The sequence below is a fragment of the Corvus brachyrhynchos genome, unplaced genomic scaffold (assembly GCF_000691975.1).
Source record: "Corvus brachyrhynchos isolate BGI_N302 unplaced genomic scaffold, ASM69197v1 scaffold115, whole genome shotgun sequence".
In the NCBI taxonomy this organism is placed as follows: Eukaryota; Metazoa; Chordata; class Aves; order Passeriformes; family Corvidae; genus Corvus; species Corvus brachyrhynchos.
The window spans coordinates 2,022,477-2,050,037 of record NW_008239553.1 but is presented as its reverse complement, the minus strand read 5'-3'; the positions used below and the strand labels follow the sequence as shown (position 1 = coordinate 2,050,037).

General features: G+C 40.4%; 1 protein-coding gene across 2 annotated transcripts in view; it reads left to right on the top strand.

Moving 5' to 3' along the window:
• PAMR1 (peptidase domain containing associated with muscle regeneration 1) overlaps positions 1-25,637 on the top strand; it is a 55,940-nt gene extending 30,303 nt beyond the window's left edge. The window contains exons 7-12 of one of the 2 annotated variants that reach the window (XM_008639383.2): positions 14,639-14,809; positions 17,452-17,664; positions 19,277-19,343; positions 21,443-21,675; positions 23,055-23,350; positions 24,586-25,637. In XM_008639383.2, coding sequence (XP_008637605.1) covers positions 14,639-14,809; positions 17,452-17,664; positions 19,277-19,343; positions 21,443-21,675; positions 23,055-23,350; positions 24,586-25,122 — 1,517 coding nt within the window. In that variant the 3' untranslated portion in view covers positions 25,123-25,637. The remainder of the gene's footprint in view (positions 1-14,638; positions 14,810-17,451; positions 17,665-19,276; positions 19,344-21,442; positions 21,676-23,054; positions 23,351-24,585) is intronic. The other variant, XM_008639384.2, reaches the window with a different exon arrangement.
• The last annotated feature ends 1,924 nt before the right edge of the window (positions 25,638-27,561 follow it).

Below are 27,561 nucleotides of genomic sequence, written 5' to 3'. Positions count from 1 at the left end.
CTGAGATCTGATTTCCATTTTTATTCTGTTTCTCGCTCCTGTCTGCCAAGTAGAAGAGGTTTGTTCTGCATCCTAATGAAGAGTCTAATCCAACTGACAAAACTACATAAACTAACTCCTTGCTGTAGCCTTTGATGTTGCTAGAGCTGGCCTTACTGTGTGCCAACAGGCCTCTGAATATAGCTTTCAGGCCTTTCCCCACTGCTGATAAAATCCACTTCCATCTTTTTTGGCCCCATGCATCTGTGACTTGGGCTGGTTCTTAGGGAAGCGCTCATCCAATCAGAGTGACTGATATCTAAGATAGGGAGGAAGCATTAACATCCCACCAACCACACCCCACCCCCTGTTCTGCTGCGGGAGAAAGGAGCCCAGCTGTCAGTGCTTGGCATAAGCTAGACAGAGTTTGAAACCCAGCAGAGCTTAGGATGAGACACTGGGGAAAGGTTCTGGGCATTAAACCTAGTTTTCTTACCTAACCATGGACATGTAATACAAAGTCTTTTAATAGAACACTTGGGGTTTTTTTAAAATTTTGTCAGAAAGATTCTCAGTAATAGATTTCAAGGAGTGCCATAATCACTGCATAAGTGTTTAATTATCAGTTAAATATCAGTGTATAATCACTGGTATGTACTGAGCCACCATTTGCAGCTCACATGTTACCCTACACTGCATGATTACAATGGAGAACTTCAGGTATTACAAAATAAATGCCCCTGACTCCTTTCTTGCCACGTTGTCCTGGAAATCAGTCCTGTTCCAGTTAGGGAAAGTGTTCCAAATAGAAATATGACTCTTAATTTGCCTGCTTCTGAGGCTGCCATTGGGAAGGTTTGGGGTTTTTTTTTTATTGTTTGTTGGGCTTTGCCTGGTTTTTCCAGTGGAAGAACATTTGTAACAGCTTTTTTTAAACAGACAGAGTCCTTCCTCACTTGTGTCAAGGTCATTTTTTTTTGGTGGCTATGTCAGAGAGATGAAATTAATGCCACTCCTTCTTCACCTCATTTCCACTGTCCTCCCTATAGGCATATGTGTATGGGATGGGAAATAAAAACCCTGCTCCTGCTGTTGAAGGACATATATACCTGGAGCTGCTAAGGAGTAAAGGCTAGTGGCCTTTGTCACTGTTACAATCCAAGGGTTCACCTGCCTTGAGACCCACACAAAAACCTTTCACTTAATGTGGCAGTTCTCGAGTCTTGAAGATCCATGGGGGCTACAAGCTTAACACAGCACCAGCCTTTAGCTTGTCATGCAGCAGCTCTGTAGTGTGCCCACATGACAATCTCAGAGGTGGCTGTTCTCTAGAACCTTCCTGGAACTGCCTCTGAGAGACAACATAATATGGAGAGGTTTTTAATAAGTCACTTCAGAGTTCAGTTCTGGTGGCATAATGCCCTCCTTTGTTTTACTGAGCTGATCAGAAGAACATTTTATGCTGCCTAGATGTTTGCTAGGATGTTATCCTTGCTTCCCCATCCTGCCTCACAGCATACTCACTGCCCCACAGCGTACTCCTTTCCAGGAGAATCATGTGTTTACAAGGCAATCTGTGCTGGTTAGTGCCTAGTGCAGGAATTTGAAGGGCTTGGGTTGAGATGGAGGTAGAGATTTCTGCTCCCAGTTTGCAGTTCAGTATATATCCTGGAGATTTCTCCCTTGGTTAGAAGGATGTTGGAACTGTTCACACAGAAACTGCCAAACCACCAAACATTATGTCTGGTGCTTTAAGATAACCTAACATCAATTTTGGGTTGTCTTAATTCACTGAGCAATAAACTAAAGCTGTGCAGCCCCTGTTACACAAACAACCAAGACACCTCATAGGAGGACAGAAACGCCTAAGAGAAAAATTATGTTGATGCCTGAGGATGGATATTGCCACAAACATCTGAAGCAGCCACTAAACTACAGCTGCCTGTAAATCAACTTGCAGAAAACTGGTCCCTAGGACTGGTCTTTCCCTCGGTTCCATCAGTAAGACTGTTGGATTGGGTAAGTCATGCACTCTGGGAGGAAGGTGCTCATACCATTTAACAGTGTGTGATCTCATAGTAATTGTTTAGTGCTTTGAAACTCCAGTGCATAAGCGCCACTGACAGCAAGGCTGAAAGAGACAGAACATCTGCTTTACTGTCAGCTCCTCTTGTCCCTCTGTTATTTCCTCAGTGTCAATTAACCAGACAATTTTTTAGTTTTTCAGAAAGTATAACATATCTGGTAAAACCCCATGGTATTCTGCCCAGAGCATAGCTCCAGGCATTGCTATCATCTAAATAAACCAGAAATTGTCTCTTTGTTAATGTAATCCATCCAAGGATAGGCCTGCCATGGGAAAAAAAGTGTATTTCTTAACTCCATTAAGTATATTCATAGGGAGTCTCTACTTGCCCACCCCAAAACAATATTGAACTTTTTCCTCAGTCTGCTAAGACATCTTAGAGATAAAACCCTCCATAGGATTCTCCCTGGTATGACTTGCCATGTGGAAAGATGAATCAGTATCAGGAGGACAGGCTGGACCAAGCTACATCCCAGGTATTTTTGCCACACTGGATGGAACAAAGGTACTTTTTCCTGTCATTTCACTGCTGCATCACTTACGAGGCTGAGTGTCTCTGACAAGCCTCCTCTAAAGCATGGCATAAACCAGCTTTTCAGCACAGAATAACTGCAAACTGGCCAAAAAACAGTCTGCATCACTGGCACACTTCAAGCTCAGCCCCACCTTTTGCAAAGGTCACAGAGTATGGGGGGGCTGGCATACAGTTGTTAAGTTGCTGATGGAGATGCTTTCTGCCTCTGAGCTGAGCATGAGGAGATGTAGCTTTTGGGTTTTTTGGAGCTAGAAGAACTGAGAGAAGGGCCCAGAGTAGATTTTAGATTTAGGATCTCTGTCTGTATCAACCATTCATCATTGCTGGCCAGCTAGCCTCCCTCACCTGCTTCACCACCCTCCTAATCTTACTCTTCTCCATTACTGGAGCCCTAGAAAAACATAATAGTCAATTTCTAAAAATACTCCAATAGTTTAGAAAAAAACGTTGGTCTTCTGAACCAGTGAGTGAAGACTACACCTCTTCTTAGAATTCCACAAATCACCTCAGGAAAAAAGGACGTAAACCTCTATCTCTGAATCCCAAAGGTGGTATTTTACATTAAACTGTTCTCTGATTTCTAGCCTTAAACTGCCTGAATGACCATGTCAGATAACCTCAAGTTCCAAAACAACAAATCAAGTTAGTAACAGACCCCACCAAAACCATCCCTACCCCTACACCACTGAAATCTGATTGAACAGAAGACATCCCGCTATCAACAGCAGCCACCCCAAACTTTCAGCATTCAGTAAACTCCCCCAATAACTACCTCCAAGAACTAAAACAAGACCCGTACCATAACAACCAATCCCCCCAGGTCTCTGGAAAAGGATCTGCCACTAAAGACAAAGAATAAACATAATCCACTGACATTCCACCCAAATAAACCATAAATAGCACCAATGACACAAAGGAGACCCCCAAACTCAGCAACCACCCACACCCTGCGATAGATGCCAACACCAAACCTACCTCTCCATAATACAGTGATGGGTTAGATGCAACTGCTAACCCTCCCAAAACAAAGCACAACCCAAAGAAAAGTACAAAATAGGTCAGAATTGTTCCTGCTTGGCCTCTCTCCAGTGTCTATGGCCTGAAAACATGTTGTCGTAAGCTTCAGTTGCAGGAACCTTCCCAAAATACAGCTTTTTTTTCTTCCCCCTCCTACCCCTCTGTTCAGTCCTCTCTGAAGACTGCTGATACACTGCTTGTACTTCTGGGGTGCAAGCATACAGACTGCAGCTCTTGCAGTGCTTTGGGGTAACCTTAAAATTGCTTTGAAAGTTTGCTAAAATAATCAGCATTCTTCAGCGCTGACTGTTTTGTTCTTTCCCTTCCTCCTTCCCCCAAGTTCATTAAAAAGCTTTGTTCCTCCTTGAGGATTTTACACTCACACATCTCTGAGGCAGCTACCTTACACACTTCCCTTCATGGGAATCATTTCATTGTCTTCCATGCTGTTTGCCGGTGATGCAAAAGGCAGAATGGCCCCAGGAGGCAGGAATGATGACAAAATTGACCAGGCAGAATCCCACTTGTTCTTTCTTATGACTCCCACTCTCCATTTTGGTTTCTTCAAGAGCTCAGAAACTCCATTTCACAGCCAATCAAATTGTCCTGCTACTTTCTTTGTACTCTTCTGCTTTTAAGTTCCCATCATTTTCTTTTCCCTATACTCTCATCTCAACACTTGGTAATTTCCATCTCTTTTTCTAAAATGGGCAATGCCAGATCTTCCTTCCCATACGAAATTCAGCTCAGACCCCTGCAAAAGGCTGAATGAAGTATTCTGTCAGCTATGCTAGGGTGAATCTATATCATCAAATATTGTTCTCTTGTTTCAGTTAATGCACATTCAGAAACATTTTTTCACAGCAATATGCATTTGTTTAGAGTGCCTTTTTTATCCAGTATTGCCTGGGCTTGTCCTGTTTATCTGGAAAGATGACATCTCCACAATGAAACACCTCAGGATTATTTACTCTCTCATTTGTAATTTGATGTAATAATGAGCATATCCACTTCTTTCTTGCCCTACAATATTCCCCCTGAGCAGACAGTCCTCTCCCCTCAAGCGTGATACCGTGATGTTTTCCAAGGGACATGTTAGGGAACTTATGATAAATATTAGTTCTTGCTACTGATAGAGAAAATGAATGTTGAGGACTGTTAGGATTTCATTCACTCCAGTATCCCATGCACAAACAGGTTCAGTTGTATAATTAAATAGGCCATCCAAGTACCGGAAAGGTTGTATCCAGAGACACAGCTTTCTAAGGGCTAGGAACAATGCTGATAAAGATCAAGTGGCTAATTGTAAGCAACAGCCTCCAAATTGCCTCCGGATGAATAAATCACAGTGAGTGATCCAAGCATATTTTCTCATGGATACGGTCTCATTCACAGAGGCAGGGAGCTAGAAAACATCAGGGGTGACTTCCAATTGGCTGGAAGGGAATGAAAAGATTTGGTTTTCAGTAGGGGTTACGTCATAATTTTGTGTAATTATTCCTAGCTGGTGGAACTACTGCAAAAGCAAAGAGGCCCAGAGAGCAGGACTGGAAACCTACTCTCTGGTTCTTGGAGCTGGTTGATCAGCTGCTCTTCTTATGATTTCCTTTGACATTTCCAGGATTAATGTGAGGACTGACAAAATGCAATGAGAGGAGATTTGAACTTCCAGGACTTTCATGGGGGACAGATTAAGGCCAAAGACCTTTGTAATGAATAGTCTGCCCCAGCACTTCTGCATGAGCTGTGGCTGAAGCTGGGCAGGGAGCTGGGAGGATGTGTCCTGGGATATCACAAGAGGCATGAAGGAGGGTAGAGGGTTTCCTCTCTTTTGGAATACAAGTGGCAGAGGGCAGAGATAGTTTATCAAAAATCCTCCCTTGCCAACAACCTAAATGGAAGCTCCTGCAATGCATGGGCACACTTTCAGGGAATAATTGTTACTCCTTCAGGACTTTTATTTGATACTGAAGGCCAAGTTCCTGAGGGACATTTGCTCTTTTAGCTATTGCAATCACCATGACATGAGCACTTTTGTGGAGCTTAGCCTTGGCTAAGTGCCTGTGATAACACAGAGGTTTGAGGTACCTCTGAGGCCCCTGCCTAGAGCCTCACCCACTCATTGCTGAGTGTGTGGTGACAGGCATGACCAAGTAGAGCAGAGCTCCTTTGATATGTGCCTGTAGCTGTTCAGAAAACACTGCCCTCACTGTGAACACCTTTTTTATCACAGTAGTTTCCATGCCCTTTCCTGTACAGGATCTACTGTAGTGTTTCCAAGCATTTATTCTCTGCTATGAGAGTCTTGCTTTAAAAATAATTAATTTTCAATCCAAACCTGAGCACTCTAGGCTTTCCTCATTCACCCTCTTCTAATTTCTTGTTCTAAAATTTGCAGTCACATTCTTTTTTCACCTAAAGTGCAGAGCCTGTCAGGTCCAAAAAGTAAAAGTTCTGAGAGGAATCAAAGAAGACAAGCGAGCATTCTAGTCATCACCAGCCCCCTCAGACACAGCCCGTGTAAACACACACCACCCCCACAAAGCATTTTCTTCAGAGTCCTGACCAAGACCACCTGTCTTCCAAAGCTGTTCAGCTCCCAGCAGTCTGTTCCTGCTGTGGGGAAGAATGAAGATCACATTGCAAAGCTAATGCCATCGAGCCTCTCTGGCTCCCATTCACATGCAGCTCTTGCCAGAATCTGGAGCAGAACAGCTGGGCTCCTCAGTGTGGCTTCTTAGTCATCAGTGCTCTCCAGTGTAGGAGAGGTGGGATGTTCAGAGAGGTGGTGGAAGAATGTTAGTTTCCTTATGCTGGATCCTGCAGTGTTTGCTCCATTTATTCAGGAGATGTTGAGCTGAGAGTTATTCTTGAGAATAGCATCAGAAGACGCCAGGCTCTTTCCTGAGTGTAAGCACCACCACTGTGAGTTGAGCTCCTTGTAGGAACAAAGCCTTTGCTGAAAGAATTGTAGACTCAGGGAGAGTGTCAGCAGTGTCACAGAGAGGAGATTCCCATCACAGTTTACACAGCTTGCTCTACGAGGCACTACAGGGCCTCACAAATCCAATGTTGCTATCAGCAGACTTCTGATGTGCCCATGATCCCAGTGTGTAGAGAACCTTGAAGGCAGAAAAGAGTCAGACAAGAACACTGGGACTCCTAAAGAATCATTCCAGAGTCAGGGTTCCTGCCTCATAGTGCGTGTGACCTAATACATGAAGGTCTCTCAGGCCTGAGCAGAGAAGAGTGCAGAGCCACGCTGCCTCAGGATGGCAGGATGGCCTGACACCTCCCAGTGCAGACTATTTTATCAAATCCATTGCCAAACTCATATGCTAGTTTGAAAGCCCTGTGCACTGCTTATGGGAAGCAATAGAAAAGCAGGTTTGAGCACTCTGAACCACGGCCTCCAGGAATCCCTCACCTCATTCTCTTAGAGGATACAGCCATTCTAAAAATATTTTTACAGCCAATATCGTTATGCTTTTGGCTAAAGTTAGTCTCTGTGGGCTTATGTGATAGGCATTAACCATCTCTGGCTGCTATGCCAAACTGCAAAAGGAGGATGTCTCAGGAGAACCATCTGAGCCCTCCCCCATGGCAGTTCTCCTCTGCCAGCAAACCCTCTGAGAACCTGGGGCGTCCTCACCTTGTGGATGCATGCTGGGCAGAGAAGGGATAAGCATAGGAATAAATAGTATCAGAGATTTACATGGACCAACAGAGCTCATGGGCCAAGATTAGGAAATAAACTGAGTGAAGACTCCAGATTCTGTAAGTCTGAATTCAGAAGAGCTCTTTACACATGGGGCTTTGCAAAGGGAATCACAATACCCAGCAGTAGCTGCTTAATGGCTTGTGGCAGGGTCCCTCCTTAACTCATGTGCTTCGTGTTCAGACACACTGAACTATCTGCTCCCATATGGCTCCATTGCCTTTGGACAAAACCCTGCTGCTGAGAATAATATGTAGATTACAAAATGGTATAATTATTTACTGCTGATTTCTGCACAAAGTCAGGTCAGTTTAAATGTAAATGTAGTAAGAATATCAGGAGATGACAGGACTGTTCCTAGCTCTGCCAGTCACTCACTGTTTGCCCTCAGGTTAATGACTTGGTAACTCCCTGCTCTAGCATCCCCAGCAGTAAAATGCAGATATTCTAATGTTATAAAAAATTTTGGAAAAACAGAGATAACTGTTATGTAATGATACTCAGATAATCAGGCTTGCCTTCTAAACAAAACTTAAACCAAGGAAAAGAATTTGATCAAATCAGACTTACAGTCAAAACGTCAACCATGATGGGATTTATCACTATTGACTTCAGCAGGCTAGGCTGTAGGCAGCCTTTGCAAATATCAGTGAGCTGTATGAAGTTCATGTATGTGCAGCTGGCTGGGAGTTTTCTGTTAGAATGGTTTCATAGCAGAAAATTTCAAAGAAATTTGTATTTTCTGCTGGATTTTTCCTTTAATTTTTGTTTCCTTAATCATAGAGAGGAAAAGAAAGTCACTTTCATATACTCTGTATGTTGTGCTCCCTCCAGCAACAGGATCTTGGGGCCATGTTTCTCAGGCTTCTAGGCTCTCTGGCTCCAGAGCGCTTGTTGGCCACTGTGGTGAAACCATGAAACCCCAAAGCTCTGATCCAAAATCCTGATGCTCAGAATCCCTGCGCAGGCGTTTTTCTGGCTCACGGGTTGCTGTGGCTTTTAGCAGCATGCAGAGTAATGACAGCGTTCACTGGGGAAGAGAATGTAATTTAGGCTTCCTCCAGACAAAATGTCCTCTTTTTGAGGATAGTTATTTAAATTTCTTCAGTTTCAGTCTATCAGGCTTTCTCTGACAGTCATTAGACTGGTTTAGGTAGCATGGTGGCCCCAGGGGTTCCAATGTAAGTCCATAATTCTCTCTTTTTCTGCAGCAAGATGCTAGGATTCATAACAGCAGAAGCTGCTCTATTCCCCAGCTGGTTACCCAGTGCGGTTTCTGTGACCATTTTCAGTGTTTGGCCTCCACTGAGCACACCAGCACACCTTATGCAAAAGCAACATTACAAGCACTTAGAAAAGCTCTGTGGCCCCTAACACAAGAGTGATGTGGACCTCTTGGAACAAGTCCAGAGGAGGGCCAGGAAGATGATCAGAGGGCTGGAGCATCTCTCCTATGAGAACAGGCTGAGACAGCTGGGGTTGTTCAGCCTGGAGAAGAGAAGGCTCTGGGAAGATCTTAGAGCAGCTTTCCAGTACCTGAAGGGGGCTACAAGAGATCTAGAGAGAGACTTTTCACAGGGGCAGATAGTGATAGGACAAGGGAGAATGGCTTTAAGCAGAATGAAGGTAGATTTAGGTTAGATATCAAGAAGGAATTCTTTACTGTGAGGGTGATGAGGCACTGGAACAGATTGACCAGAGAAGCTGTGGATGCCCCATCCTTGGAAGTCTTCAAGGACAGACTGGATGTGGTTCCGAGCAGCCTGGCCTATTGGAAGGTTCCCTGCCCATGCCAGGGAGGTTGGAACTAGGTGATCTTTAAGATCCTTTTCAACCCAAACCACACTGTGATTCTATAAAAAAATGTTCAGAGCTATACTACATAGGCAAAATGAGCTATATACAGTAGCATGGGTCAGCCTGAAAGCCAAACTCTGATTTGGGAATATGCAACAAGATAAATTTCTTTAGCAGTAGCAATATTAAAAAATGTTGTAAGTAAATTAAGAACAAAATTCCATGCAAGCTCTTGCACCTAATTTCAGGCAGGGACAAAAAGGGAAATACAAACCCCTTATTGGTACCAGCAATGAGAAATGAGGTTTATTTCAGGCATGCAATATATTATTGAAAGGTTGTGCAGAATTTAGACATAATAAATTATATGTAGGAGGGGGTATATATTATTTAACAAAGTGGGTGAGAGGAAGGCAGCAGAAAAAAAAATAGTGTTCATTTAGTGAACAGACTCTGGGACAAAAGCAAATGATAATTCCATCAGGCAAGATTTGAAGGATACTGGAGAGAGAAAAGTGTAGCTCAGGAGATCATCTAATTTATCTCACTGGTGATAAAATGAGCCCGAAGACTATTTCTAAATGGCAGATAATTCTGATCTGAGGAATGTCTCTTACATATAATTTAAAAGGGAAAGGAATTGTACTGTTACTATTAATAATAGAATATTTTACTTAAAAATTCAGGAACTTACTGTTCCTCTAGTCAAGTTTTTCTCAGATTTAGTGAAGTTATCTGTGAAATGTGAAGCTAATTTAATGTTTCATATGGGACAGAAATTGTTTTCTTTTTCCCAAGACACCACAGTAAGAGGCAAGAAGTGTAATAATTTTTATCAGGAATGTGTGAGTTTGTGATACAAACACTTGAGGCAGCTCTGGTTTTTATTATCTAACAGCTGGGCTGTCACAACTGAGCATTTCTGCCAGAGGAGCCTGTAACCACCCTATCATATACATTCCTACTTTGCTCTCTTATGAGCTGTACAGAGCTGTATCAAGCCAAAATTCACCTCCAACCCTAAAGTGGCAAGGGTTACCTATAGATAATCTATACCTGTATAGATTAACTGTGGAACTTCCCAGGAACAACACTGTGTAGCAAAATATAGAAAAAATTAAAACAAACAAAAATCTCTCCACTCATGATGTGTTTGCTGGTGTTGCCCTGTTCCCTACAAAGTCTGTTCTATTTTTTTAGCTAGAGTTTCAGTTTTCAAATGATGAGACTCATATAATTTCTACTTACATCCTATTACTGCCTTTCCAACATTTGTCAAGGAGACTTTCATAAATTTTTTTTTGAGTAAGAATTATCCTGTTCCTAATTTTATCCTGCTTGAATATACCTTTTTGTCCTCCTTTAAACATTTTAATATATCCTTTCTGTATATATTTTCTTTATCTTTTATCTTTTCAATTATTATAGTTTTTAACTTTTGTGTGAGCAGGGTGGTCATTCTTAGCTCTTAATCACTCTCAATATTATTTTTCCCTAACATTAGTTTCACCTTTCTCAATATAAATTCACCAGGAACTTTATCGATCTGATGACATCCTGGCAGGAAAAATGGGATCAGCCTGACCCTCATGGAGTCTCTGGGTTGCTCAGATGTTTTTTGACAGAACTTGAATGAATGTCTTTCATATTTGGCTGTCCATTACCACCTCATAGTAGAATTCTGTAGACACCTAGTCCATTTTCTGGGTTCCTGGTGGGTTTGGTCCAAGAGGAAGGTGCAGAGGTAGAACACTTGACACATGTCCAACTTGCCCCAAAGGTAGGAAGCTGGAGTCACAGGGAATAGGAATGTTGTTTGATTTGGGGTTTTTTTCATGTGGAGCAGAGCAGTCTAACTGGTGGCCTAAGAATAGTTCAGGATCATGGAGTACTCCTGGCCAGCCCACCACCTGCTTCCCTCATAGCTCATAGCCCTGTCTGGGCTGCAACAGTCAGGCTAGACCAGGCACAGGTACAGCTGGGGGTGGATACAAGCTGGGATGGGGATGGCTGCAGGTGAGTGAGAGCTGTGAGGGGCATCCAGCCCTCTCTGCTGGACCATGTACAGAAGGAGGACTGATATTCAGAAATACTCAATAGATGGCAGGGAAAGGTACATCCTGCCTAAGCAAGGGAATCTGAAATAATATCAAATACCTTAGAAAGCCTAGAAACTGAAGAGAAGTGGGTCAGATCACGTGGTTGGATTTTATGGCTAATGTGTATCCAGAGGGCAGAGCTAGGTATGAATGACATTTATAAAATGTTCTTTTCCTTTCTTTTTGACTTCTGAGAAATGTCTGTTGAAGAGTTGGATTTAGTTGTACACTAGAAGAGAATGTTGAAAGACTTCAGTAAAATATCTCAAACAAAGAAGGCTGTCTGAAAATTCAATGGAATACACTGAACATTCTGAAAGATGTAAGAACCAGACAAATTCACTCTTGATGGGAAGCTATCCACAAAAAAATAAGATAGACTTGGATGAAACACAGGGGCTAGGATTCCCTTCATAATAACTCTTCAAAACCCCATTGCCTGAAGTGTTCACAAGTAAAGGGAAAAGGTGGAAAAGATCTCCCTGAAACATATTAGGTGAAAGGGATAAAAGGCGAGTCAAACTGAAGAAGAAAAAACCTACAGAGCTCAAACCAAAGCAGTAGAAACAGTTACTGGAGTAACTGTATGAGACTTTCAGACTAGATAATATCACTGAAAACAGAGAGCTCAGCTGTGGGACTGAGATGCAGGGAACATCTCAAGATTTAAAACTACATTTAATTTGTAGAAAGAATGAGCTTACAAAATGATCCACAGAAAAAAAAAAAAAAAAACAACAAATGGAGTGGCTGTGCCTCCAGTGGCAAATTTTAAAGTATAGGAGAAATGATGAAGACCCTGTGTTACGAGAGAATAGACAACCAGTTGCTAAAGTCATGGGTAACAATAGGACACATCTATTAATAATACTAAGGTGTTTTGCCATCAGAGAAACCCTGCAGTGGCTCTGCAACAAAAGTGGGTATGAGCTAATGCTTGTAACATCCCTATGATGAAGGGTGCTCTTATTTGTCACATACAGCAGATGAAGCAACCTACCTATGACCACATTTTTTTAGCTATGATTAGATCTCATGACCTTCTGCCTCCATGTCCTCTGCTCTAGGCCATAGTTCAGTACTAAATGAATCTGTGTATGAAATACTGAATTTACCTCATAAATAAAACCAGAGTTGTTCCGGCTGGCTCACAGGGGCACAGAAAATCTAAAGAAAGTCTGGCAACAAACAAATCAAAAGGACTAGAAACTCAATATCTTAAGCACTTAGGGACTGAACAAGAGCAGATACTTATACTTAGTAAGCAACTGTAGCTTGGTGACATTTTTTCCAGGATGGACCTAGAACACAAAAGCACCAAAATATTTGTTCTGCAGAGCTGAACTGGACCATAAGCAAAACAGAAAACATGTATTTATGCCAAAAAGTAGAAGTCTGAGTGGTGCAGAGATGGTTCATCTAATTTTCTCATTTGACAAGCTGAGCTTTTTTTTGAAATGGATTGATGCTCAGAGAAAGATATGGAGGGAGTGGCTGGGAACACACAGATCATGAGTGGGAACATAACTGTTCCGAGAATTAAAAACACCTAGAAATTCTATGTTCCCATTATTTCTGTTTCATTTATCTATGTGCTTGTGTATACACGTACCCACCTATATATGTATACACATCTATGTGTTTATATTTCACATGAGAAACATCAAGGGCTAGGAATGATTTTTTTAGAAGTTTTATCATTATTTGTTTGCTAATGATGACATTGATGCAGAATACTTGGAGCCAAGAGGAAATGTAGAGCTCCCCTTAACTGGATGTGTTTTGATTAGGAGCATTATAGTCCAAGTCCCGCTCTAATGCTTAATTTTTAGACAGTTTTTCTTGCCAAGACCTTTGCTCACTAGTGCACAAATGATTCTTTTAACTTGTTTGGTGTCTTCTTTATATGAATCATTGGATGGTCCACAATCCATATAAATACATGCATTGATGTGTGTTCCATGTAAGGATTACAGGGCAGAGGCCTTTGGAAAGTTTTTCCTCTGAAAGTTTTAAGTATCAAAATTTGGTTACAGGTTAGCAAGCAGCTGGCTATGAGGCAAAACGGAAAAGCAAAATTCTTAAAGCATAAAGTAGGGATGATCTCTTTAGCATTGATCTATCTATGGTCAGCAGAGCACCACAGGTGACAGGTAAAAACCCCATATGTGTATCTATGTCTTGCACTGAATCCTCTCCCATGCAGTTTTTCACAATGAATGGCCCAGGCAAAGCCAGAGACAAAGAGATGGGTAACTGTGTAGATAATAAATCATGCATTTCCTACATTGCCTACAGAAACACACGTCATTTCTACATACAGGAAACTGGCCTTAAAAAGTGTAAAAAGTGACTTGGAGAAGCTTAATAGGGTGTGGATATTCTCTGCCTCTCAAAAGAAAGTACAGTATCAAATAAAATTATCAGGTGGCAGGCTAGAAAAAAAACTAAAGAAGGCAGTGCATTTTTTGCACTTTGCCTGTAGAATTCATTGCCACAGGATATTGTGGACAGTGAGTGTGTGGTTGCATTTAGAAAATACTAAGACAAATAAATGTTAAAAAAATATCAGCAGGGTAGGTTATACCAAAAATACCACTGTAGTTCAGGTAGTCCTTGAGCTTCAGACTTCTGAATGCTGACAGAATATGCCAGGAAAGTATTCTATATGCTTGTTCTGTTTTTATAGTCCTTCCTTCAAACCTGCTGTTTACCACAGTTGGACAGGTTTCTGTGCCGGGTGGATCATAGCATGGTTGGCTTGATGCTGTCAAAGAAATCTTGCTTTTGATGCTTAATTTCTTATTTACTACTTGCAGTACTTATATAGACCATGATCTGTATTTTCCCAATAGAGCAAATCCTGTGGAAAGGGTGAATATCCCAGTTTAGTTAATATCAAGGCTCCTTTTAAATGTAATTATGTTAAGGTTCGATTTACACAAATAATGATGTGTTAATATTTCTGAGACGTTATCTGAAAATTATATAAAATGCAAAGAGGAATTTAAAAGAATTTCAGTATAAGGCTTTTAAGGATCTAAATTTTTTCTTGACCAAGGATGGTAGTTCATTCACAACTCCTGTTAAAAGGGAAAGTACTTCAAGTATAATATTCTGACCAAATGAGCCCTAATGATTCAAACACTTATACAACATGATCATGTGACACTTCAGAGTAATCCCATTGAACCTAATGGATCTAGATAGATTTTGAAAAGTGGGATGTAAGTGTGTGTAGAGTTGACATCTAAGCAACTTTCAAAAGATCAGCATATACTGGTCTTAAAATTTTGACTCCTGTGTCCATTGTAATTGGTTTTTCAATGTTCTAAGTAAAGAATCATCCTAACACAGTCCTGTTTTTTGTAATAAAGTGGATTTTTTTGAAATATCTGAACTGTCAGTGGTGATGTGTAGGACTCCAGGTGCTCCCGCTCATGGTATTGTGGAAGGAGATGACTTTAAATACGGGGCCCGGGTTTACTTCAAGTGCAACGCAGGTTACAGCTTAAAAGGCAGCCGTGTTGCCTACTGTCAGCTTGATGGGATTTGGTCAACACGTCATCCTGAATGTGGTAAGGTCACTTTAAGTTTTAAATCTTATCAAATATTTTGGCCAGTGTATTCCCATGAAACTAGACTATCTAAATCTCACTTGAAATTTGGAAGGTCTGTGACATAACACATCCTTTTGTCTTCCTTGTCTTCCAGTAGGAATTCTTATTTTACTTTGCTGGAACCCCAGCCTGCAAGACTTTTTTATATAAAGGTCTGACTGAAACTTAAATTCACTGAAAATTAATAACCTCAAAGTCTTTAGGCATATATCCTTCTTACACACAGATTGAAAATGCCCAGGACCAAAGCCAAGTGAGGGACATAGTGCGACAATGAATAGTTACTCCCATTACTCCTTATGTCTGACACCTTCTCTGCAGAAGTCTGGTGCACTCTGTGGAGGTGAATAGGGGCTTACTGTGTGAACACTAGACTCTTATTTCAACAGAATTCCCATCCTAGACAAAAATTGATTAAAAAGAAACTTCCATTCATTCTGACTGTGCAGGATGGCATGCCTACCATTCACATTGGTTCAGCTGTAAAATTCCTTCTTGTCATCCAAAGAGACTTTAAATTTTCTTTAGTTGATTTGCACTGCACAATTTACTTTCCATATTCCAGAATAATTTGTGTCAAACGATAAAGTGTTTTTACAACTGTGTTATGTCAAACAATGTACATTTTGGGGGGAGTGTTGTAACACAGCTGTATATAAATTCATTTGAAAGAGCAAGCAATAGGTATTCTTCTATCTAGAGAGAAGTCTCCAACTGCAGTAAATGTAATGTCAGGATCATGCCAAGTCCCTGCTGCATCATGGCCCGGGCTAAAGATCTATAGAAAGAGCTGTCTCTAGACTTGGCAGTCACTGAAGTGCTAGGTCTCTCCTTCCCACATGTTTTCTCTTTGTTTTTAATAAATCAAAAAGGTCATAACCCTGAGCCTAAGGAAAAAGACAATTACTGTCAAAGTACTGAAATAAGAGAAGGCCTTAAGTGACTTACGTGGTCAAGCTTTTGGTACATTTGGAAACACGCACTCTGCTGATCAGATGATGCCTCCAGGCCAGCCATCAGTGCAGAAGGCAACTTGCAAATAAAGCATTATTCTGTGGGGGATTCTCTGTAGTCTTTAGCTGCTATCAAGTTATCAGTCACTTATGGCTCAAAAGTGAGAGAGCCTGTCTGGTACAAAGAAGGAAAATGAAGCCAAATAAAAAGGAGACAGGGCTCTCTGTTCTTCCCTTTCTCCTGGGAAAAAGGAAGTTCAGACCTCCTTGTTTACCGGATACGACCTGTGGAAAAGTATTTAAGTACATGTATAGCCTTCAGCATATGCTAAAATCCAACGCTTGCAAAGAAAACACTGCAATATAGACTTAGCTTGAATGATAAACTCACTGTTAAAAGCACATGCTCTTTGAAGAGGCATTGTTATGGCTGGCTGTGTGTTTACACACTTTGCTGAGCTGGGCTTGGTCTGGTGGCACAAGGTAGGACTTTGTGACGTGACAGGGCCATACCTTTGCACTGTAACTGCGCTGATTTCACAGCGATTTAAATAAATGTTATATGTTGGTGCTTTTGTGAACTGAGGCTCAGCAGGCAGCCGAGTCTGAAGCAATGATATGAAGAGGTAATTTTGGGGCAATTGATATGTCCCAGTCCTCTGGGCCCTCTGTGAGCAGCACCAACACCAGCTGTCTAAACTAGATGTTCACTGGTTATCATGCACTGAGATGCCAGGAAGAGAAATTAAACAGAGTTGCATGTTACTGTTGTCCTGACAAGAAAACTGAGGTAAAATCCAAAGAGAAAAAAAGTACCTTGTCAGCTGCTAAATAGAAAGAGCAGAGGAGTTAAAAATAAAGGAAAAATCATCTTCTAGCATCACATAGTGAATACTGTCCTCTAGATTTAGGCCAAAAATCTAAGTTTATTGAGAAAAAAAAAAACAGAACAAAAAAAACCAACAAAAATTAAAAAGAAGTGGAAAATACTGGGAAGGGGGAACTAAAAGAGGTTTTATAGGCAGAATATAGCATGAGTAAGCTTTTCATATTAAATTTTTATTGTCAGTAAATACACACATATGTTCTCTTTCAATTCCTGTATTTCCCTGGATTATTGAGATATCTCTCTCAGTGCTAAGAAAATAAAATGCAACCAAACATAAAAGCAAAATTAAGTAGTCTAGTTTTATTATCCAAGTGCAGTGAAGTATTGAAAATACAGAAAAGGGAAAAGAATGCCAAGGGCCTGTTTCCTGCAAATATTTTAAGTGCAGCTTTTTATGCTGTTGAAGAAGCCTTGTTAATATTAATGGCATGTTAACATCATCTAAAGTCAAGGTTCTTTTTCAGGATTGTCAGCTATTTCTTAAGGTTTTAACAATTTGAGAATTTTTAGCAATTTGAGAATCTTATGCTTTCAGTGAGACTAAAGTATGTGTTATAAACAGACATCTCTATATTATAATTTCTTCTTTAATATTTGACATTTTCAAAGACAGGAATCCCAGATGGGTCTTGAAAAGGCATCTTTAATAAAGTGTAGATTGTTTAGTAACATCTGAATGAAATGCCAAGCAATTTGATGGGTGAAATTAATGTAGTGAACCTGATAAAATGATTACTATCTTTTTCCCCTATCATTAGTTCTAGAAGAAAAAAACTGCTCAGATCCTGGTGGCCCACTCAATGGCTACAGAAGAGTAGTAGAAGACACTGGGCTCTTGAATGGACGCTATGCAAAAATTGGCACAGTCATTGCTTTCTTTTGTAACAACTCGTATGTTCTTAGTGGCAATGAACAGAGGACCTGCCAAGACGATGGAGAATGGTCAGGGAAGCAACCAATCTGCATAAAAGGTAGTTTACAAACTTTTTTACCACAACTCACACAAGCTGCTATGTTTTTACTGGATTGTGTTTAATATCATTTGCACTTGACAAACAATCATTTTTGCTAAGAATAAGCTGTCTGGCTGATACCTGATACTGAGCTTGGTAGTTTGCCAGCTCTACTGGCTGCTATACTCAGACAGAGAAGATGCCAATGATTCCAGAAGATTCCATCTTTAAACAGGGAAAGGAATGTTCCCTAAGACTCTTATTGTCCTCATTCTAGGATTGAACCTGCATGATATCAAAATCAAAGAAGATCAGGTGGGAATTGAAATAGAATGAAATAATTGTTTCATGAGACCATTAACAATCAGTTGCTGTCATAGGGAATAGCTGTCCTCTCACAATCCTTTTAAAACACTGGGACCAGTCATGAGTGCAAAAGGCAGGGCCTGTACATTACAGCCTTAAAGACATGATTAAATTATCTGTATTCATCAAAACACTGAATCACACCTTTAAATTGTTTGCTGAAAAGGGAATTATGCTCTTGACCTGGAGCTATTCTACTAAGTGTGTATGAACCCCTGAGTTAGTGAATGAATGAATGAATGAATGAATGAATGAATGAATGAATGAATGAATTTGGGCTGGGGAACTGCTAAATTCATTTTATGAAAGCAATTTCTTGACATATGGATTTTTGTTTAAACTGAAATGGTGCTAATATAAGGAAATATGTGTCCCCTAGGGAATTTGCTTTATTGTGTTGTTTTAGATGAAAATAATCTCTCCCTGCAGCATATAATCATCTGTGGAAAGCATCTTTATTGATGCTTACTGTGATACTGACATAATGGTTAACATATAAATCAATCACAAAGAACTAGATATTGTTAGATTACACAGAGCACAAGTGCTCAGGCATACAGATAAAATCCATCCTGGAAGGCTCCTTTCCTTCCACTCAGGGCAGCAGGAAAGAGATCCTGGCAGAGTTATTTGAACTGATAAACCTGAACATTTTATCTTATTCTTAAAGAAAGTAAATGGAATATGCAAAACTAGAAATCGTAGATCTCCTTTCTGTTATTTTATGCATATTCAAGTAACTTCAAGGGGCTCCTTTGAATCAGAGCCTCCAATTCCTTCTATGAGTACACAATCAGATTCTTAGAAGGCCATAACATCCTGCCGCCTTTCTCGGTATGCCTACTCACTGGGATTAGCTGTGTGGGGCTACACAGATGGAAATTAGGTATTTTAATATATAATTCCATTACTGGAAAAGTTTGCTCTGATACAAAACCATCAGCCATAGTGGTGCAAGTCTGGCATTCAGACACACTGAATGGTGTAAAAATCTTCCTCTTCCACTGTCTGGAAGTCCCAGTACAGAGGATGTTCAGTAGCTTACACTGTTGTAAATGGGATAGACCTTGTGAACTGTGGAGAAATATTTTTCCAAGGCTTTAGGTTTTAGATCTATCTTTATTTTAATGCACGTAACTTAACTGCCTCTTTTCTTAATCCAGTCCACTATAGTTAGTGAGAGGAAAGGTTGGAAATGTGTATGAACCATAGCACTTGAGCTGTGAATGTGAAAAAGTACTGTGCAACATTATATTTTTTCTAGCCTGCAGAGAGCCAAAGATCTCTGACCTGGTGAGACAGAAAGTGCTTCCAATGCAGGTTCAGTCAAGGTGAGAATGCAATATCTCAACTACAGTTTAAAGAAAAAATGTGATTGCTTTCCCCCTCCTCTCCTTTTCACTCCATGTGTTTAGCCTGCCTGAGCAGCGATTCCTACAAAACCACTGATAACTGAGCAATGCTGAGAGGGGAGGTCTGATTAAGCACAGGTTGCCAGCTGCTGGAGGCAGCCAGGAAGAAATGCACAGATAGCGATGGGCAAATTACAGGATGATGCTGGAATTCTGCTCGCAAGCTTGTGATGGACTATGAGAACAGTCTAAGAACAGTTCCTTGGGGCTAGTGATGTGTGTTAAAATATGAACATGTGCCATCTTAGTGCACAGGGAGAGCACAAGGAGAGAAGAGAGTATAGCAGTGCAATCTGCTCCCAGTAAGTTTCACCATCCAAAGCAATATAGCACAATTTATATAGGCTGGGCATGAGGGAGAGGAGGAAGTAGAGTAGGAGGAGAGGAAGGAATGAAAGATTAGACCCTTCCTGGGCTTACCCTTCTGATGATTTCTTGAAATAAACCCAGTCTGAATTAGTTATATTGCAATGTTCAGGTTCATTTTCGTCCAAGTAGTAATTTCTCATTTCAGGGTTATTTTTGAAGTACATGACTCATTTAATTTTAGTTGCAGTGCAAGAACTGTCCTCATCTTTGGTCTTAAGAACAGTCATATCAGGTCAGAATAAAGGTCCAGCTCAAGCCATAGCCTGTCTCTGGCAATAGCCAGTAGCAGGTGCCTAGAGAAGATTTGAGGAACAAGGCAAGCATATACTTCCCAATCGCTCTGCCACTCTCCAGGTCTGTGATGTATGATTGTAGAGATGGCCCTGAGAAGCCGACATAAGGCTTTAGTAGCCATTAGCAGATTTTTCTCCCTTAAATTTCTTTCTTAACTTTTGGATACAGGTCTTGTTAGGCTAAATGTTTCAGATATGAATACCAGCTGTATTGAGAGCATATACATGCCTCCCATCCATAAGATGCCATGAGATATTGGCATCTCATGGTTTTTTGACTGTTTTTAATCCCTTGAAGTAGAATCTCCATTTGATAGGTCAAGAGTGAGGCAAAATCTGGACTATGCAATATTGCAAGTCACCTGTGAGTTTGGAATGGGACCCTGGCAGACTAAGTATGACCACAGCAGCTCTCATCCTTCTTCCAAAATCCAAGAGACTTGCCATTGCTCTTGTTCTTAGTAGTTTTACTTTCCTATTATGTATCGCCTCACAGATTGGATATGATGGAGGTGCCTGTGTCTTGCTGTGATAAAAAATGAAATCATCATGAGAAAAAAAATAATGTCTTTTCTGGATGTAGGCAATACCAGAAATCTCAAGGGAAACTAATTTCCTGCTGCATTTTTCAGACATGAAAAGGGTTTTTTTGTAGATGTGAGCTTTTAAGCATTAGAGCAAGGGACTCATTCTAAATTATAAAAATTGAAGTATGACTGGAGTCAAGCTTATGGTCCATATCTAAGCTGGTGCATATATTTACTTCTTAATTGTGCGCCCTGTTTCAGCTAATCAGTACAATTTCTAAGTGAAAGCTTAGCGATTATGAAATTATAAAATCTCTGTGGTGAGACAATTATCTCTGTTAATTGCTAACTCAAGCAACTTTAGCAACATCATTAATCTGAATCAATTCCTAATACTGTCTATTAAAATACTCACTAGAGAAAAGATGTGCCTAGCTCCCCTCTACTGAGAATTAATTACAACAATGCCAAATTCAGGTGTGATTTCTTTATTTAAAAAATGGTATCTCAGTCCTTTTGTGAGTGGAAAAACTTCCACATTCAGAGGCAACCGATTGCAATTCAGAAACTGTAAAATGAAAAAAGAGACACAAATAGGATATGTACAAACATATGTGTAATTATATATGTGTGCATACATATGTAAATAAAATAGCTGGGATGTAGATGGGAGTATTGCTAAACTATGCTGGAATGATAATTTTTCCTTATTCTTTCACAAGAAACGTCATATGATTTTAAATGATACTTAATACAACTGGTGATACAGTTATGGTAATGATTCCTTTTATAATATTATAATGATTGTGTTCTTTGTGCCTTGAAACAGAGAAACACCTTTGCATCAACTTTACTCTTCTGCATTCAGCAAGCAAAAGCTTCAAATCTATCCAACCAAGAAGCCAGCACTGCCATTTGGAGAACTGCCCCCAGGGTACCAGCACTTGCACACTCAGCTCCAGTATGAGTGCGTTTCTCCTTTCTACCGCCGCCTGGGCAGCAGCAGGAGGACTTGCCTGAAGACAGGAAAATGGAGTGGGAGAGCCCCTGTGTGTATTCCAAGTGAGTCTCCAAGGGAAAGAAATGTGCACATCTCTTGGGTGAATGAGGGAAAAGGATGTGTGTTCATCTTAGATATTTAGGGAGTCACAGCAGTGTAGGCTGCCTATACTTTCAGCTGGGAGAAAGGAGCAATAAAGCTTGAAGGATATATGTGTCTTTTTATCCACCAGTAGAACTTGAGCAGTTGATGGTAAAGTGATCAGGCTTTCAGCACTGTAATTTGCCATTAATTTTTCTACTCTTTTATTGAGCAAAAGGTGTAGTGAGTCTTTCTCCTGATTTGAAATAGCTTTCCTACTACCACTTCATGCTTTTCTGTATTATTTACTACAAATGGGATTTTTCTTTTATTTGTATACTTTGGCACACAGCTGACAAAACCATCAAAGTTTAAGAAATAGAAGGGAGAGACTGCAATTTTAAAGAGGCTCTTCCTTTAATAAACCCTGCTAAGGAAGGGTTCATATTACAAACTGTAAGTCTACATAAAATCTTATGCAGAGCTAGTGCACAAAGCAAGTTAGGGTAAGAATGTCAAAAGATTTGGTAAACGCCACTACTGACATCAAGCAAACTGTGAAAAGTAGATCTTAACAATAGACAATTTTTTATTGTTCTTGTTTGTGGTTTTACTTTGAGATCATATAATATATTTTGAAAAGTATCATGTTCAATCTCTCTCACTATGGACACGCACACACTCTATCCCAGAAAAAGCTTCCTAAGGGAGACTAAAAAATGCAACCATGCAAGATAACTCTTTCAACTGAAGTAAACCTTTCATAATATAAGGGATTTTACCCCAGGTTCAAGCCTGGATAACATATTCCTACAACAAGGCAGAGCTTTTTATTTTCCCCAGGATGACTGTTGATTTAGATGCATTTGCTTCAACATTCTTGTTGCAAGACAAGTCTGTTCTTATAGGCATGAATTGGCCTGTGCAAAGATTCATGCCAGGGGAGGCCTCACAATTACACTGTGACTGCCTAGGATGAATTTTAGTGCACTGATGGCTTTATGGCATTTTATGATAGACAAGAATCAGGGGTGTTCTTTCCATTTCTTTGTGCGGTCATCTCATTATAGTGCAGCTCAATAAGGTTGTTGTGAAAATTCACCCAGTCAAGTGCTAAACCCACATTCCTACTTTACCCAGGAATTCAGATAATAATGGAAAACTTGACTATTTTTTTAAAGTTATATAAAATACTCCTATAATTTTGCAAGTCAGAGACAGAGGCTAATTAGACAACTGTCCTTCATACTCATCATTGCAGTTTAGTTTCTTTTGGCACATCCTAAGAAGGAATCAAGAATAATACTCAGATTCTTTCAGGGAGAAGGTGTTACCTACTTTTTGCTTCATGTTTCCTCAGTCTGTGGAAAAGCAGAGAACATCACCCTTCAGAAGGCAGTGACCTCTATGAGGTGGCCATGGCAAGCAGCCATCTATCGCACAGCCAGTGGGGTGAAGGAGCACAGCCTTCGGAAAGGGGCCTGGATCCTTATCTGCAGCGGGGCCCTGGTGAACGAGCGCACCGTGGTGGTGGCAGCTCACTGTGTCACTGACCTGGGCAAGACTACTGTTCTCAAGACAGCAGAGCTCAAGGTGGTTCTGGGCAAATTCTACAGAGATGATGACAGGGACGAAAAGACTATCCAGAACCTGCGGGTGAGTAAGTCCAACAGGAGTGAAAAATGATGAGCACAGGTAGAGGCTGATCACATCTGTCTTGTATGGGGAGAAAAAGTTCAGCCTTTGGGCAATACACTCTTCTATCTGCTGTTTTTTGAAATGCATGTGTAGATACTTCAGTGCCATGGCACAAGAAGGGCACATGCTGCAGTTCATTGAATTCCTCGAAGCTGTCCAACTAATATATTCACCCCTAACACAAAACATTAAGAAAATAGCTCAGGTTCTGTGGGCCATAATGTCTTGAGTGATATTGCCAGAAAAAAGTAGAAGAGATGCCAGCTACTGTCAAAATTGATTAGCATAATTTATGAGGGAAACACTTGTGCTCTAAATCCTGGTGATGCCATGAGCACATTTCACTTCTCAGCCCCAAGGCCGTACAGCTCTAAACTGAAAAGAAGTTTATGTCTGACTCCAGCTCCAAAAATAGCCCCTTGGGCTCATCAGAGTGATTTGCTTTTTTCAAGTAGAACTAGAAAGACTGAAGTCAAACTGAGGAGAAATACAGCAAATTTGGGTATGCACGTCACTTTTTGGGGGGAACTGTGGGGCCTCTGAGTTAATTAATGGATTTTATCCAAAATATCATAAATAACTTGGTTCTTTCCCTCCTGACCCCTTTTTAATTTCTTTCTCTAATCCCATCTTTTTCATAATTTTCCTGTAATAAAATATATTACTTTTTTTTACAGTATTTCCTTATAGGAATCCTATCTGTTCTTGTAGCATTTCATTAAGGAAACAAGCAGTAAAGGTTTGGCCCCAATACTATGTAATGCATTGCAAGTACTCTTTTTTGGTGGGAAGTCAGTTGCAGTTCAATAAGAAGGTAACATTTTAGTTCAAAGCCCTACTCCCATCCAAATTCCACAGGCTGAAGGTATCATGGCAGGTAAAACCTTTTCAGTACACAGTAGAAAAACCTGAACTGCATATTAACTCCCCATTTTGCTAAAAAATGTCCTTGACTGCTTTTGAGTAAGAAGGGTTTCATGCAATAAAAATTGTCCTGAAATCCAAGAGAAAAAAAATGTCAGAAGATGCTTGATCCGTGCATGTTTCTCATTTCAGTGAAAGAACACCATAGGTGGGGATAGAGGAGAAGTATGCAAAATAAACTTACTTGTATTTTAGTAGTATGGAAAGAGGGCTGCTGACTTGCCATTGCTGTTAACCCTGCAATTCTTCCTACTCTGTTTCCTCTCCAGATTTCTGCCATCATAGTGCATCCCAATTATGACCCCATATTACTTGATTCTGATATAGCTGTCATAAAACTCTTGGACAAAGCCAGGATCAGCAGTCGTGTTCAACCCATTTGCTTGTCATCTTCTCATGACTTGACTTCATCTACAGAGGATTTAAAGATAATGGTTACTGGCTGGAAGGTATTGGCTGACATTAAAGATCCCGGATACAAGAATGACACAATCCGCATGGGAGTTGTTCAGATGGTGGATTCCCTGTTGTGTGAGCAACAGTATGAGGATAATGGGATACAAGTCAGCATCACTGACAGTATGTTCTGTGCCAAACAAGACCACACAGCCTTTTCTAATATCTGCCCTGCTGAGACTGGTGGGATTGCAGCCATAACTTTGCCAGGAAAAGCATCTCCTGAGCTAAGGTGGCACCTGATGGGATTAGTGAGCTGGGGTTATGATAAAACTTGCAGCCTAGAACTCTACAGTGGCTACACCAAAGCTCTTCCCTTCAAAGACTGGATTGAGAAGAACATGAAATAAAAATCTGAGTCTGAAAATGTCATTTTTTAATATAATATCTCTCTCAGTCTCTGCTACTTAGGTTTCTCATCCCAGTGATGAGACATATCTGGGATAAGGTTAAGGCAGACAGCCTGGTAATGTGTCCTAGGATCAGATATTTCATCAGGCTACTTTTACTTAACCCATGACAGAGGGTCTTGGTGCATGAGAAGTTTTGCCATATTTTGTCTGTCTCCCCTGGTGGGAGGATGATGCTTTGCTCCTGAGTCTGACATGCAGAAACAGGACAGTAAATTCTGTCTGAAATTATCCTGTAGTGTGGAGTTCCCTGGAGAAATTGATGGTGAGCCTCTCCCAAAGATCTGTGTGACTGAGTGGATTAAGAGTCTGGAAAGAGTAGCCTGCATTCATCATGACGGATGAGCTTGTTACGGTATGTGCTGTCTGTATTGCCATAGTACAATGTAATCTTCTTCCCTCCCAAGTACTTTACACATTTAAATAAACCATGGTTTGTTTTTTTAACCAACATACTCATCATCTGACATTATTTAGGTCCATTGTTGCTTTATCTGTGTCACACTAGGAACTCTCTATTGCCCTTGTCTCTTTGCATATCACTCTCACTTGGGACTCTTCAGGAACACTAAAAGGCAGAATCAGCACAAAATTCAAGGACTATATAAAAAACAAGGTTTTTTTTCTTAATACACCCAGTGCTGCTCTTGTACATGAACCACTACAATGAAATGTACAGAGGTGTTCTCTTTCACCTTGTATTCTAAAGAGATGAAAACACAAACCAGATTTTAAGTACACTTTTTCCAAGTGGGTTATTTCAAAGAACGACTAAAATCTCAGGAAAACTTTCAGTTTCCATTAGTTCCCATACATTTGTGGTAAAACTACTCCTCTGTAGCTCTTCAGGGTGAAGAATAATGTCCAGGTCTCACACTTAGCAGGTGCTTTTTTTGAACTGAGGCTGAACTGTTTGACATCAAAGGGTAATGTTGTCCAGGGAGACACCGGGGTGTCCTCATGGTCCTTAGTCACTGCTCTTTCACTAAACCATTCTCTCTTCTCTATTCAGTCATGGCTAAAAATTAGGGATTCATCCTATAAAAGTTGGGGAGGAGAGACAGTAATGACTGTCTTCCATCAAAAATGATTTCTTGATAAGTCATATATGACACCCTGGAATTTTTAGGACCTTCAAATTACTACAGTGTCCAAACAAGCTTACAGCAGTAGTTAGATGTGAAGGCTGGGAATCTGATGAAAAGATTTAGTGCTCTTACAAAGAAGCACTCAGAACCTGCAGTTGTGTTTCTCCTATTGCATGGCTATGGCAACTCTAAGTTAGCAAGTCTGATTTCAGCTCTGATTCTCTGATGCTGTAAAATCTCATTAAGAGTTTCTACCCACTCTTGAATCTACAAACTGCTGCTAAAAGGACTATTAGTATTGGACATCATTCCATGTAATTTATTTTTTATTTCCTTGGCAGAAATACTTATTGTGTTTTGCTTTTGCACTTTTCTTGTTTTCACTGGCAATAGGACCACATGATGTTGCTTAAATCAAAAAGTTTAAGGGCTACAATCAAAGTATATTGCTTCTCTTTATCTTTTTTGTCTGTCTTCTCCTGCCAGGAGATTATGCTTGGCCGAAAAACTGCATGGCAACAACAGCAACAAAAATCCTGAATTAAATGTGAAAAACATTATGTGTTTCATTCCTCTGCCGGCAGGAACACATGCCAATGAATGTGTGGTACTCCCCTGCTGACAGAATGGGTTAGAGGAAATTAGGTGTCAGTTTTGGAGAAGCACAAACTTGCAGAAAGTCAGCATGTGTTTCTTCCTAACACTAATGACAAAGAACGAAATGAGAAAGCCCTTTCATGATTACATTAAACGAGAGTTTCTACACTCTAAATAATTATTGTATTATTTAATGGTAAACAGAAATCATAAAGACCTGTGAGCTGGTTGTCTTCTCAGTTATGACACCATGACTGCATTGCTTTCCATAGCATTATTGCTCTCCACTGTTACAACCGAGAGAGACAAGGTCCTAAAAGCTTTTCTCCCTTTAGGATTTGCCCAGTCCAAACAGATCTGCAAAAGTCTGTTTTAATTCCAGCTTTAGACTTCACTCTTCTCCTTTTACTAAAGATCAACCATATTTTAGTATTTACTGATCCTCTAACTGCTCCTCAGTGTTGATTCCCATCCCCATTTGGCTTCAAATCACTCACAGACCTGGCAATGAATAGCTGAAAGTTTCTGGGCTTGGACAGCAACAATATAGCTGTTCACTGGCTGTATATCACACAAAAGTACATTCTTGAACAGAAACTTGTAGGAATTCATGGAATTAAAATCTCAGGAGGTTGCTATAGCTGTGTATGCACAGCACTATTCAACTCCTTCATTCTACAGTCATGACGCTCTT